The sequence below is a fragment of the Podarcis liolepis genome (genome assembly GCF_965112155.1).
Source record: "Podarcis liolepis genome assembly, chromosome: 6".
Classification (NCBI taxonomy): domain Eukaryota; kingdom Metazoa; phylum Chordata; class Lepidosauria; order Squamata; family Lacertidae; genus Podarcis; species Podarcis liolepis.
Window position 1 is genome coordinate 31,927,372 of NC_139559.1, and position 15,523 is coordinate 31,942,894.

General features: G+C 41.3%; 1 protein-coding gene across 2 annotated transcripts in view; it reads right to left on the minus strand.

Moving 5' to 3' along the window:
* Positions 1–15,523, minus strand: part of KDM5B (lysine demethylase 5B) — a 50,917-nt gene that overhangs the window by 6,973 nt on the left and 28,421 nt on the right. For both annotated transcript variants that reach the window (XM_083508454.1, XM_083508455.1), the window contains 10 exons: positions 15,329–15,491; positions 13,495–13,614; positions 12,644–12,838; positions 10,858–11,039; positions 9,050–9,174; positions 7,249–7,399; positions 5,065–5,179; positions 3,075–3,430; positions 1,467–1,605; positions 972–1,151 (listed from right to left, as the gene is read on the minus strand). In XM_083508454.1, the coding sequence (XP_083364580.1) occupies positions 972–1,151; positions 1,467–1,605; positions 3,075–3,430; positions 5,065–5,179; positions 7,249–7,399; positions 9,050–9,174; positions 10,858–11,039; positions 12,644–12,838; positions 13,495–13,614; positions 15,329–15,491 (1,726 nt within the window). The remainder of the gene's footprint in view (positions 1–971; positions 1,152–1,466; positions 1,606–3,074; positions 3,431–5,064; positions 5,180–7,248; positions 7,400–9,049; positions 9,175–10,857; positions 11,040–12,643; positions 12,839–13,494; positions 13,615–15,328; positions 15,492–15,523) is intronic.

Consider the following 15,523-nt stretch of genomic DNA (forward strand, 5'->3'; position numbering starts at 1 on the left):
GTCCTTTACCTTACCTTTTACTCATGGTTAAGCTAACTGCTCACTAAACATGAGCTGTAGCCAAGAACAAACATGGGAGGTGGTATACACTAAACAGAAGACTGCACATACATCTTTTAAAATATGATAGTCATCAGTCACCTGAACCTTGAGGGCTGTCAGTTGCAGCACTTACTTCTTGTATAATCCCACTTCCCATATCATAGTTATCTGGGAATATCAAGGGCCAAACTAGTTACTGCACATAGTCATGTATAACATCGTCCTGATAGACCTCTCTGAACCATGAAAGCCACCTTTTGGAGGGACAATTAGGAATAATGTGGTCCAGCTCAGGACTTCATGACTTCCATGACAACCATGGATCAGTCATAAGTTTGTCACTGGCCTGACACAGAAAGCATATACTTTTGTCTTTGCCTTGGTGAGGAACTTATCAATATGGATTCTTGCATTCTAGGTAAATTCCTGGCAGCTAAGGATGCGGAGGCCTTAGTTTCACGGTGGAATGGTGAGATGTGATAGGCCATTGGCATGATAGAGCCTGAATGCCCCTGTGGTTTTGTGTGGAGCTTCAGGCCAGACAATGGCTTAAGCACAATAGGCATAAGGCCTGCTGTGAGGGTAACTGAACACTTACTACTAGAACACATAATTGTGCCTACTGCATAGTGGTGAAGGCAACAATGAAGGCTTAGTTTGCAGCCTCCATCAAATCCTCGAGTAGCTGCCACAGGAAACAGTATGCTGGAACCCTCAGAAGCCTGCTATGGGAGTTTTGCTAGGCAATTTTAGGCCAAAATTCTTGATTTCATAGTGATCCAAATACCATAGTTGGGACAAATCTATGTCAGGTGTCTTGTCCAGTTTTGTGGGATACTTTCAGTCAACCCTTGACTCTTAATTTCTATGTGGTGTGTATATATCACAAATACTGAATTAAAAGCATGTATACACCATAAACTGCTTACCTCAAGAAGAGAATAAGGTGAATTCTCAGTCAAAAAAGTATTGTTTGCACACTCTTTCCAAGTTTGAACCTCGGCAACTAATGATTCTAATCTTGGCAGATATTCAAGATGTACTGGAATAGAACGACTTCTAGACACAAGTTCCACAAGTGTATCTAACACAGGCACACGTCCACCAACCTAACAGAGTAGAAACATTATTTTAAAAAAAAACATTAAAGTAATTGCATTATTCTGCTGCATGCCTATCTAAGGCAGATACGGAGAACTTGTGGGACTACTGATATTGCTGGACTACATGCTGGCTGGGGTTGATGGGAGTCCCAACAAGATCTGAAGGATCACAGGTTCCCCATCCCTACCCTCAGGAAACATCAGTTGTACAACTTAAATTTCTGCCAGCAGTTGAACACCACACAGTCTACAGAAACAAATGAAGTTAGAGTGAAATCACTAATGAACATCACTGATGATCAGTAGATATATCTTTCCTACCTGTAAGCCCTCCACTTCCTGTAGCCAGTCTTTGGCCTTTTTTACAGCCTCTTTCAGAGCTATGCCATTTGGAAGGTAAGCAGGAATTTCCTCAATCTCCTTCACTGCTGCTTCAAGACTACTTAATGACTGCCGTGGTCTTAAAATAAACAAACATATATGATCAAAATGTTGTATTATTACTCAAACGCTAGTGCAAAATTGCTATTGGCCAAACAATTATAGTATCATAAGGCACTTCTTGTCGGTATGGGATGTCAACAGACAAATTAGAAGCATATATAATTCAGTTTAAATTACAGGCAACCCCCCATTTATGTAGGGGTCACATTCCAGGTCATCACATGTGTATGCCCACCCTGCTTCTCTTCCAACGCTGAACATGCACAAATTGAGAATTGCCTGCATAAGGTTCCCATATCTTGAAGGCCAATAAGGAGGACGCAGGGGGAGGGATTCTGGGGAGGTGGGGGCTCCTTTAAACTTCTCCACTGGGGGTGTGCAGCTGCCCGCCTCTCAATTGAGAAGTTTAAAGGAGACCCCCACCATGCCTCCGGCAGACCAGGTGGGGGATCCATTAGACTTCCCACCCCCCACCGCCAAGCAGCAGCAGCTGAGGCAGGCCAGCACACTTGCCCCATCCAAGGCTGCCTTGGCGCATGGGTTGGGCAAGGCAGAGGCAGAGGCAGAGGCAGCCCAGCATCTGCATCAGAGAGCCCTGAAGGCAGTGCAAGGGCTCTGTTGTGATGCTGCTGCTGGGCTGCCACTGCCTTGCCCAGCTGGGGAGCGGGAGCAAGCCAAAGCAGCCGGCTCCTTCCATGCTCTCTCTGCCTGCATATGCTGCTTGCAAAGCAGTTCAGCAAACTCATGCATACACACACAGACTCCGCCCCCCCACCAACACACTTTTTTGCTAAGGAAAATATTCCCCACATATGCGATTTTTACATTTTAATCAGGGGAATGGGGACCAAGAGTTGGAAGATTCTCTCAGCCCGATGGTGATAACATAAAAATAAGAGGGAGGAATTCAACATTGCACTCTTCTGATCTTTCCTCTTCCTATGTGGTGCTCTGGGGAGTATTTCTGACCCTTCTGAGTGGATTTGGGGAAGTGGGGGAGGAGCGAAGCCCATATACACTAGTGAGAGCCCTTGTGATGGTCTTCACTAGTGTGCATGGTTACCTGAATCCGGGGCAGAGTTCTAGCCTGGTCACTTTCCTGACAACAGTTTTTTATGTGCAGAGATTCTGTATGCATGTATATATATACTGTACATACATACATACAGAGAAGCATTGAGACACATAAGGCTCCATCTTGAAGTCTAAAGTGGTACAGGTCAGAAGCAAGTTAATGCCTGTAGTTAAAACTAGGCTCAATACATTACTGTAGGACTCGTTGTCACCCAAATGCCAACAAGTGGAAGATGGGTTAACCATTTCCTGCCTGCTGCGACAGAGAATATACCATCTCACTTTCTTTCCTGTACACAGAGTGCTACAGACTCACCTTTCCTCATTTTTGTGAAAGTTTGGGAAAATAATTACTTGAAAGCAGTGTGTGGTAACTGCAATAGTTATGAAAGAGGAAGATTCCGTTTTTACCTGGCTTTTATCAGGGTTCTAGCCTTGTCATCCCAGTGTTCAGATACTGTCAACAGCTCTTGCAGCTTAGCCATTGCCTTCTCAACAGCAGGATGAGGAGCGAGCCCAACACCAGAGTCTATAAGTCTTCTCATATCATCCAGAGTAAGAGAATTTTGGTCCAAGCAAACATGCTGCACATCTTCCAGCCAGTGGGCTTGCTCTAGGCGTATCCGTAATTCACTTAGCTGGGGAAGATCAACATCAAAGTCAAAACTGACATCCAAGAGTTCCTGTATTTCTGAAGCACTGGGAATTTCTTCAGAGAGGAGTTTTTGGCTATACTTCTGAAAGTCTTCCACACGATTAAGAAGATCCTGAAATATAAAGAAGCAAAATATGTCAAGGGTTTAAAACTCTCCCACCAAAATATCATGAAATCTATTCTATCACTTTCACCTGAACAGCAAGCGACCTAGCAGGCTTTTCAGAATGCCAGGCATATTTGTTTCCAAGAAGTAAAAAAATAATAATTCCTCAGATTTTAAGATTTCTGAACAAATCTCATTTTAAGAGCTTATCAACTTTGCCAAGATCTGCTTAAATAAATAATGACCAAAAATTCTGATGTGTTTCAGAATTTTGTATGAGTTAACCAAGTCAACTTTATTAGATGTGGATTTTGGTCAGGGAGAGCTCCAATCTGAATTCATATTCTTCCTGCTCTTAGGAAGTGACAACTCCCTGGGGTAAGGTTTCTACACCAAGAAAGCATAGAAAATTAGTAATGCAGACCTGCCAATTTACATTCATTTAAAACTATGTTCAAATACATACAGTGGTACCCCGCAAGACGAACACCTCGCAAGACGGAAAACCCGCTAGACGAAAGGGTTTTCCGTTTTGGAGGCGCTTCGCAAAACGAATTTCCCTATGGGCTTGCTTCGCAAGACAGCCCATAGGGAAATCTCCGGGACAGCGGGGAAGCGCAGCGTGTCTTCCCCACTGTCCTCGGACCTCCTCCCCCCGCCCGGCATCGGAACGAAGCTCTGGTGCCGGGCGGGGGGGGGGGGGCGCCTCCTCCTGCCGCCCAGCTTCGGATGGCTTTCCAGAAGACTTGGGGTGGGAGGAGGGTTTTCCTTCCCACCGCCAACATTCAGAATGCTGTTCTGAATGTTGGCGGTGCGGAGGAAAAACCCTCCTCCCACGCAAGCCCCGGGAACAGAGGGAAAGCGCTGCGCGCCTTCCCCTCTGTTCCCGTACCTGTCCTGAAGGCTTGTGGTGGGGAGAAAAGCCCTTCTCCGCACCGCCAGCCTGGCAAGCGGTTTCCCTAGGAACGCATTAATTGATTTTCAATGCATTCCTATGGGAAACCGTGCTTCGCAAGACGAAAAACTCGCAAGAAGAAAAAACTTGCGGAACCAATTAATTTCGTCTTGCGAGGCACCACTGTACACCAAAATATGATATATGTCTGGTTTGCACAAAACACTAACCCATGGTTTATTAAAACCACTGTTTGTTTGATTGCGCAGGGGCCATGCTAATCTTCTCTGTATCGTTCCAATTTTAGTATATGTGCTGCCAAAGCGAGCACATATTATTACAGGGGAGAGACCAGGAGTTCACCAAGACAGTAGCTAAGTTCCTCTATTTGATTTTTTGTTGCCGAAGTATGCTACAGGATCCTGCCCTTCCTGGAAACCCACAGAGGCAGATTGCTCGCCTCCTTCCCCTTTGGCAGGTGACTGTGCTGTTGGGGTGGTGACGAGATCGTACTGGCTTATCTATTCTAAATGTATTCTGAATGTTCTTATGTGATGCCAATAAAGGTTACTTGACTTGGCTGTTTTGATTGCCTGAACCCTGCCCAACAAGCTTAACTACGGTTTGTTTAGTCCCAATAAGTTGTTGGCTCTAGTGGCATTTGTTTCTCTATCCAAATTCTTGGAACATTCAGAAATCTGAGTCTGTTTTCTTAGTATTTATTATCTGGAGCACTCTAATTTACCTTCAGCAATGTTGTTTGGCTGATGACACATGGTAAAGCATAGAGCTGCCTAACAAATAAACGGAGTTCATTCACAGTCAGCTGATTTTGAGATTTTCCTCCTCCAGACCGATACCTGCAATCACACAGACATAATTACAACATGCTTCCAATTATTTGCATAATCAGAAATGATTTTTTAAAAGGGATTTCTGCCCCACTATTCAATGAAATTCCTTCAGCAGATGGAATTTTGTTGCAATTGATACTTTTTCACCTGCTATTTAAATTCATATAAGCTAGGGGTGGGGAACAGCATGTGGCCAATGCCAAGTAAAGTGTGAATGTGCTAATTTTACTCTTCTGAGAGAATAATGAGGCCAACACAAGTTTCATACAACAATGGCAAATCTTAAAGGAGCAGAAGAAAATGGTCTAATTTTTTTTACAAACACACTGCAACACATGAACATTAGAAGAACCCTGCTGGATCAGACCAAAAGTCTATTAGTCTAGAATCCTGTTTCCCACTGTGGCCAACCCAATGTCTATGGGTAGCCCACAAGGAGGACATCATGGGGAAAGTTCTCAGCCACTGTTACACCCCACAATTATTAATATTTAGAGGCATGCCACCCTTGGAACCTGCAGACAGCATGCAGTCATGAGTAGTAGCCACTGCTAGTGTCTATGAATCTGCCTAATCTCCTTAAAAAGCTAAACTGATGGCCACCCTCAGATCCTGCAATAGTGAATTCCAGGGTTTAGCTCTATGAAGTACTCCCTTTTATCTGTCTTGAACCTCCCATCATTTAGCTTCATTGGATGACATCTCTCCACTTTCTGTACACTAGGGGTGGAGAACATCCAGTTTGCAGGCCACACCTGGTCCACTACTGAGTCAAAACTGGTGTGCAATGCCATTTTCTCTAAACCACGTCCAACCGCCCATCAGCTGACATCACTGGTGATGTTTTATTTAGTGCCAATGTGTGTTACTTTACAATTACATGCACTGAGCTGTATTTCCCATTTTAATGCCCAGTTAGGAGACATATCTTTTATTTTTACTACCTTGAATAATTTGGTGTCACTGTTGGCCATCTTACTGCTTACCATGCTCATTCCAATTGTCTACCGTCACACCAAACAAATTCCTCATTCAAAAACTGAGAAGCTGCCACTGTTACTGAAAGAACTGGTGCACTCAAAATACATTAAGTGTAAAAATAGAAAACTTGAGTGCTTTTGAAAGAAAGTATTTTCTTCAGCACCATGTGATGCTTGCCTCTGTGTCTTTTCCCACTCCTGTTTTGCTCCTTCTAATCTCCTCTGGTGTTTACCATTGCTAAAAGAAGCCTAAGAGAGTTACACTCTGTTCCTGCCAACACCCCTCCCCTCAAGATATGGGAGATTGCCACCAAGGTTCCTTTGATGATGCAGGAGTGTCTGCAGCCATTTCCTGTTAATTAGGTCAATGTGGCTATCTGAGAACAGCAGAATGAACAAACAATTACTTCACTGTGTTATTTGCTGCAAACATGCACTCCTCCCAAAGGGAAATTGAACATTGCTCAGCTCTCTTATAGCTTCAGGTAATGCCCATCACCAACGCGGGTGGCGCTGTGGGTTAAACCACAGAGCCTAGAACTTGCCAATCAGAAGGTCAGCGGTTCGAATCCCCGCAATGGGGTGAGCTCCTGTCACTCGGTCCCTGCTCCTGCCAACCTAGCAGTTCGAAAGCACGTCAAAGTGCAAGTAGATAAATAGGTACCGCTCCGGCGGGAAGATAAACGGCGTTTCCGTCTGCTGCTCTGGTTCGCCAGAAGCGGCTTAGTCATGCTGGCCACATGACCCGGAAGCTGTACACCGGCTCTCTTGGCCAATAAAGCGAGATGAGCACCACAACCTCAGAGTCGGTCACGACTGGACCTAATGGTCAGGGGTCCCTTTACCTTTAATGCCCACCATCATAGTAACTGATGATGCCAAGCATAGATATGCACGTTTCTATTCACATTTAACCTCAATAAAAATGTAGGTAATTTAGCTATTTCCAGCACTTTATGCTATAGGGTTGTATTCAGCATTTTTAGAAGCAAAAAATGTTTAAACACTTACAATAATTTAAAGACATGAAGCAAGTTTTCCTAATAAACCCCCTGGGAATTTGAAATCAAGCTACAAAACACATATTAAACATACCTAGTTTGCCGTTTGCCATTAAGAAGCTGTTGTGCAACTGAGGCACATTTCTCTGCATCCTGAGTAACTAAACGAAGGTGTCGCAGCAAATCATTGTCTGGAAACTTCCTCGTTTCAGATTCTTCAATTAAAGCTTTGAAATTCATGAGACCTTTGCGAGAACCAAAATTTTTGGTCATTAGAATAGTAAAGTGCACTATTTTGGGTCTGCACTTTTATAGTAAACCATTCTACTTTCTTATTTATTTATTTATTTAAAATACTGCAAAATATATCCCATATTTTCCCATCTATAAGATGCCCCCATGTATAAGACCCCCCCTATTTTGGGGGACTCAGATTTATAAGACGCCTCCTAATTTTTGACATTATTTTTTAGGAAAAGACCTAATCTTATACATGGCAAAATACGGTATATCAAAGCAGCTTACAGCAATAAAATATAAAACTGTACAATAAAAACCATATAAAAAAGTATAAAACAGACATTAATTAAACACTGTGGAAGAATGTATTCTTAGTTGCCTACATGGCCTGGTGAATCTCTATTAGCAGAGTATTCCACAGGATTGGGCCTTTGATAGTTGTAAAATGAGCCTTCATTAACTTGGGGAACGACCAATGGCATTCCTGCAGTTGATTTCAGTGACTGAGCTGGGGGAAAAGGGTTCAGGAGAGCTCTGGGGTACCCTGGACCTAAGTTGTTCCGGGCTTTGTAAATTAATACAAAAAGCTTGAACCTGGCTTGGTAACAGATGAGGTTGCTCATCTTCAACCTATACAGAACTAGGCTGCAGTCATATGTACATTTAGTGGAAAGTAGGTATCACTGAACTTAGTGGAATTTCTGGGTACATGTGATAAATAACAGCCTGATAATATCAAACTAGGGGGGGGGGGCCCACTAGGGGCACATTGGAAGATGGCTGACAATAACATCTCTCCGGCCCACACGAGGTAATTAAGAGGCTGTTATGGGAGTATGCAGCCTCCCTTGTTGCCCCAGGGATATGGGGAACACTGCCCTTGCCTGCTGTGCCCATAAATCACCCACAGATTCAAAAGAAAGTGGTGAGGGCACTACTGGATCCGTCGGCTAACTGACCTAAGCAGGATGTTTAAGGACTGTGTGGAAATGAACTTTAACCAAAAGTATGTTTTATGGAGATTGAGTAAAGAATAAGAGCTTTTGGAGTAACGCAGCAATAAAAACAGTCGCCATCTTGCCAGGCTTTGTCGAAGGATTTATTCCAGGAGGAATGGATTTGTTTTTGGACTGCATCCCTGGCAAACCTCCTCAGAGGTTGGGAGAAAGGTGACAGACTTGTGAAGATTAACAACAGTAAGACTGTTTTTATTTATGGAAGTGATGATATACGGAAACCGTCTGAATATGGTTCTTGGATGAATAAAAATATCCACACAGGATTACAACTTGTTTTAACCCGCTTTGGAGAGCATCAGAGGTCACAAAGAGAAAGGAAAAATATATGAGAATAACAAGAGGAGATGTGGAAAACAATACGGACTGGACAGTATTGTGAACATCATATGGACAGATTTGTGGACATTAAAGCAGCAGCAGGAAGATTATTGGATCCCCTTCGGAACTTGAAATATGGGTATCCCCAACAAAAATTTAAAATTCGGCTTTGTAATTTGTAATTTATGTAATTTGGTTTGATTTGATGTGATTGGTCGGTTAATAAAAAATATTTTTTTAAAAAAGATTATATCAAACTAATAACAACATTTGACAATATGTAGTCATAGCACAAAACAAAAAGGCAAAGATACATACTTTTTTTATTATTAACTTTTGCCTCCAAAGCTTCATTTACATTAGAAGCCCATTCATTGTAGGATTCAGCCCGCAGCTTAAGTGCATTCATCATTGGATAGAGTTCATCTAATGTGTAACGATATCTGGAAATAGTACAGAATTTCAATAAAGACTTGCAAAATTTGAAATTCTAAGTGAAGCATTTTGGCATGTACTATTCTACTTCAATCTGCACAGTATGCCGAAATGTTAGGGAGACTGTAGCCACTGCCAAAGGTAGCAGCCCCACTTCTCCCCTTTCTAACAGCTAAGAAACAAAAATGAATGATGCAATGTCACTGTTTTTTAAAACTTTCCCACCTCCACAGCTAGAATTCAATAATGTGAACTGGGGATCACTGAGCCTGTGATGCAGTTACATCATAGTGACACATTTTTATTTACTATTTGTTGGGTGAGGAAAAGGAAAGGAGAAAAGATGTGGGGGTAACACATTCTGTCAATTCCCTATGGGGTAGGACAAGTTTTAAAGTGCAGGAAGACAGGGAACTGAGCTTGCCTGTACAGTTTCCCCCATCTATTCTTCTCTCATCAAGAGTTACTTCTGACCACAGAAGTGGTCCAAAGGTCCAGACAGTTGTGGAGAAGTGATTCCGAAAACAATGGGATGGGGAGGGATTTGCTTTCACCTTTGCCCTCCCTGTGGAACACCCTCCCAAGAGATGTCAAGGAGATAAAGAACCATACAACTTTTAGAAGACATCTGAAGGCAGCCCTGTAGCAGGAATTTTTTTAATGTCTGACATTCTACTACGTTTTTATATGTGCTGTAAGTCACCCAGAGTGGCTGGGGAAACCCAGCCAAATGGGTGGGGTATAAATAATAAAATTATTATTATTCCATGCAAATGAGATTATGCCCATTTGCCTTCAGTAGCAAGTAAAGCTCTGGTGGATGAAGTACAATGGCCTCTGGTCTATTTTTGGGGAACTCTGCTACGTGTTTAAGTTTTTCCCTCCTCCGGAGATGACGCATCACTCTGCTCTTTAAATTTCTCCTCAACCCCTGCTTTAGAAGGAAGGGATAACAGGTAAATCAAATGGCAGGGCTGTGTGTGTGTGTGTGTGTGTGCGCGCGCGCACACACACACACACACACACACACACACACACACACACACACCTGAAGTGTGATAACCACAGCAACAGGTCTGCAACACAACCATGTCTATATAACACGCCCACCCCCAATAACCTACACAGTGGCAAACAGCAGCATGGAAACACTTCCTGGTAGTTTGCACCTGCTTTTCAGAGATACAGTATTTTAGAGCAATAAGGATGGGGAAAACTTGGGAAGGAAGTCATAAAATCAACTACAGAGAAAAGGTGTACATAATTTAAGTCACATAAGCTAGACCAAGCATATCATTTTTTCAATCCAACAACTACTTCCAAAATAATGTATTACAATATTAAGGTATTTATTAGCTAAACACTGAGGGGGGAACAAATCCAAAAGATACATTGCCTGTCCCCAAATGAAACTGAAAATGCAAAGAATTCACCTAGAACTACCCCAGAAAAAGCTATGCTTCTGTAACTTCCCTCCCTCCTATATACAACTATGATCTGTTGCTGTTCATTTAAAAATCTAACCTATTACAGGCTGTGATAATAAACCAAACAAAAATTGTTGTTTAAGCTTCTAAGATGCAATCTTTTATTACACACAATATTCAGCAAAAGCAGGAAAAAGAAATGCAATTATACTTTAAGAGAAACATTTCTATTCCTCGGAATAGATTTTGCAAACAAAATCTTACCCCATTTTGTATTTATAAGCGGGACATGTGCAGAGGTCCTCTACATGATACAGGCATGCCAATAAGTCAGGATTACAAGAACAGTAGACTGCAGACATGTAACAAGTGGTTTTACACTTTATGCACTGTCGTTCATCATCGGGCAATATTTCCAAATTCACTCTCTCTAAATCAGTAACCCCCTGTAATAATCAACAGTCATTCACTTCATAGGACAGTAAAAACAAAACAATTCATGGATGTAAGTAAATTTCAAGAATGGCAACGTACCATCCTGAGAGATTCAGGCATAGCTACTTTCCATAAAAATAAACTGATTCACTGCATGTAAACTGTACATTTATGAGTAAATTACCCCATCATGTAGATTAAAATTATCAACAATTATCATTTTTTAGAATTAAGCATTTTAAATAGTGAAGTTAAACAGCTAAGACATTAATTACCTTACCAAAGTTAGTAAACAAACAATAAAACTTTTCAAAAAAAATAATGTTACCTGCATTAACGACCAAACATTCCGATTGTTTTTTCTAATACGGACTATTCATGAGGCAGCTACCATGCAAGGAATAGAAGTAGGATTCTCTCTCCTTGCTAGTTGAGAGTACAGGACATAGAAATTTAGGAAGCTGCCTTATGCAGAGTCAGAACATTGATCCATCTACCTCATTACTGGCTGGCATGTTTGAGAGAAGGGACATTCCCTGCCATACCTAGAGATGCTGAAATTGAACCTGGAAGCAGGGCCAAACAGAGAGGGACCTAAGAGGGCCATTTGCCCCGAGGACTCAAGTTCGAAGGAAGCCTCAAATTTAATTCAACACTTGTTATTTTGGGGGAATTTGTTAAGTTTCACAACTTGTTTTTATGTACATTGGACCAGAATGCGACACACCCTCCCAGCTTAGAAATGCAAATTTAAACAAATGGATGATTTGCTAAAAGACACCATTTTTGTTTAACTGATATGGATTTCTGTCATATGCTTAATATCAACTGCCATATTACATGAAAGTACCATTTTACCTCAGTAATTTATGCATTTCCACAGGAAAAGGGTAGAAAAGCCTAAATTTTAAAAAATCAAAATATGTCTATTTTTGTTGTTGTGGTTCCTTATTTTGTTTTTGTTTGTTGTCAAGTTTCATACTTATTATGGCTGGGGCAGTGGAGCCGTTAGGGCAACCAGGGCTTAAAACACCAAGTGCTTTTTAACACCCCCAAAAATCGCAAAGGCACGTTTTTTCCAGTTCCATATATCCTTCCACAACCAATTTAAACTCTGAGAGAAGTGTGTATTCTCCAGGAGGACCTTCTCCAGCTCCTGTTCACTGGCCTATCAACTCTCTGCACAACTCAGTCACTCAGTCCAAAAGTACTCCTATGGCCAGGAGGTCTCATCCATCTGAGCAGTGTTTTTAACCCTTTATCTCCCAAGTCCCATTCCACTCAATATGCAACACCACTTTAAGTATTGAAGTGAATAACTTGGGAGGGGGAAAAAAATTCCCCATAGCTTGGAAGTTCATGGGGGCCCTTGTATGGCACCTTTAACACTAGCGGTTTCAGGATGCAATCTTGTACATACTTATCAGAGAGCAATTCCCATGGAGTGGATCTCAGAAGTAAGCCACCACTGGCTAGGGGGCCTCAAAAGTTGTAAGTGGCCCAGGGCTCTGAGATGGCCTGCTCAGAGAGACCTGCAAGCAAAGTAGGTGGCTACCACTGAGCTGCTCACTTTGAGACAATTTCACTGCTAATCGCTTAACTTCATAAAACATACCAGTTTACACACAGCCTCCCGTAAAGCCTTTTCATCTTCAATCATAATAGCCATGTCTTTCTCAACAGTAGATGCTACTACTACATCAAGAGTCTCTGCTTTGGCAGCCATTCTGCATATCATTTCATCATGAGAAAACACACAATAGCGGTTTAATAAGCGATAGTGCTCCACACATTGACGTCCCAATGGCAACTAGAAGAAAAAAATACAATAAACGGATTTTCTTAATGTTCTCAGGAGAGGTGAAGCTGTATGAAGCAACAGGTTCTTGCCAATACATCACTGGCCAAAATATTAAATTAATGCAGTCCACTTGATCCAGAATAAACAAGGTAAGCACAGCCCATTCTAGGACCCTGTACAAATAAATATTTAAAACGAATCTCTGCAGAAAGGAATTCAATGCTAATTAAGATTGTACAGTGCTATGTACAAAACTGAAGCATAACCAGAAACTTGGCAGCACACTTCCAGCTAAAATGTTTCAACCATTCACAGCATTTGGAATACATCGGCAGGGATATATCCATTTTACTTCAGTGGATTAGAAGACCTCAGCAGTCAAGAATGCTATATGCACAATGAAGCCCTTCTACAAAATTCTGAATCAGAAACAAAATGTATAACATTAGTTTGCTTCTTAAGGTAAGATGATGACAAGGTGTCCATATAATACAGCAAGATCTTTTAAAACCTGATTTCATATTCTAAGAAAAGAATAAAACTCATACTATCCACACTGTGATCCAACTCACAGAAGTGTTTTGAAGGTTAAAGGAAACAATGGCCACACCTTCAAATTTCAGAATATGCTTTCCAACAAGATGGCAATAAAATGGAAAACTTACCCAGTCAACAGTGCAAAAATTAACAGCTTCAGCAAAGTTGAAACCTTGATTAAAGCCACTATGATAGGCTCTTGGAAACGTAATCACAAATTCACCAGCACACTGGTTGGTACGGTAAATCTATGGCAAAGCAAAGCAAACCAGAAAATGCTGAAGTTGAAAATTTAGAATTTTTAGGAATCTTTTTAAAAGCCATCTAGATCAGACCAAGCATCCATTTGGATTCTAACCATAGTTAATCAGTTGCATCCAAGAAACCCATAAATGTGGTGTAAAGGGAGAAACAACCCTCAATGTTCTTTGTCCCCACCATCTGGTATCCAGGAGTATGGACTGCTTCTGTACATTTACGTATCAAATCTATTTGCTGCTGACAGAAATATCCTGTGAGTTTGTCCAAGCCTTTCTTTCAAGCTATCTATGATGACAGCCATCATCATCATCAGAAAGAAGTCACTGCTGTTCGCAAAGTCGGACAGCTGTCGAAACCCATGGATACTGAGGGGTTCAATTATCCAGGTGACTCAGCCTCTAACTCTAATATGCTCCCTGTCACATTATGTTGGCAAACATAAAGGGGCTAAATATTAAGGAAGCTATTCAACTAAGCTTTTACTCAGCGCAGAGCCACTGAAATTAATGAACATGACTAGCCCAGAGCTAGTCATTGCAACAGGTTTGCTCTTTTTTATTTAAACATGTTTATTAAAGTTTTGTAATAGTACAAAGAGAACGTTCAAGTAACTAATCAACGTCTCTGCTACGAGTAAAACCAAGTTGGACAACCTGTTTCACCCAGTCTACAACCTGTTTTCCAGTGACAGCATGCTACTGGTGCTGCACAAGATGATGCAAATTAAATGGGATGCGTAATGCTGTGGAGCTGCTTTTGTGGCGAAAACATGAATGCAACTCTCAAATGTGATCAGGAGAGTTTGGTGCTTTAGCTATTTTATATTGTTTTGATTTATCTTTTGTATATTTCTTTTGTACTACTATGTCATTCACTGCTTTGGGGGGTTTTGAGCCAAAAAGTGGCATGTAAACAACCCATAACTCCACATCTTTTGGCACCAGGCCAAGACTCCTCGGCATTTTATTGTAAAATGTTTTCTCTTGCTACTTGAAGAGTTTTGTAAGCTCCCTATTGTAATGGTTATCTTACTGTTGCAGCAGGGGAAGGGGGATTTCAATAGCTCATAATTGGTATATAATCACTGTTATAAGGATGCTTCCATCTTCACATTAAGTCAGACCACTGGTCCATCTAGCTCAGTATTATCCACACAGATGTTTTGTTGCATAGAATGTTTATATCTTACTTCTGCAAGTCACCTTTAAAGCTTTGTAGTATTGGGAGAAGGAGAGGGAGAGGAGAAGAAAAACTAATAATAACTCTTTCCGTTTATATTTTGCATTCTGATGTAACTTTCCACCTTTATTCCTTTATAGGAATTACTCCAAAATAGTGCCCTTGAAGAAAAATCATTACATCATTTTACAGTCACAGAATTCCTACCCGGAGACTAATTTGCACAAAAAGCAAGCAAAGTGTAACAAAGGAATTAATAATCTTCCACTGTGGAATTGTGCTCATTTTTTGTGCACAATAGGAGCTTGGAACAGCAAACAAAAATTGGTTTTGATAGTTTCAAATTAATTATTGAGAAGCAAGGACAGTATTGCTCTTTCTATAGCTATACCTCATGAAACATCACAACTATTAATGTTTGCAAAAAAGCTTGAAGTTTGTCAGGTACTACAAAACAACTGCTTAAGCTATGAACTTTGCACTAGAAGGGGTAGGGATGAAAACAAAAGCTCAATGACATACAGGCACACCATGGGACATTAATGTATTGGGATTCATAATTGTAACCAGCTGGTGTAAAAGGTCTGGCTGAGATTCAAATAGCTCAGGAGCCAACTTCTTCATTACATCTTCCAGTTGCTCAGCTGCATATCCTGGGGCTCCATACCATGTTTTAGGCTCCCCCCTGCAAACATAAAAAAGCAGATAAACTACAAT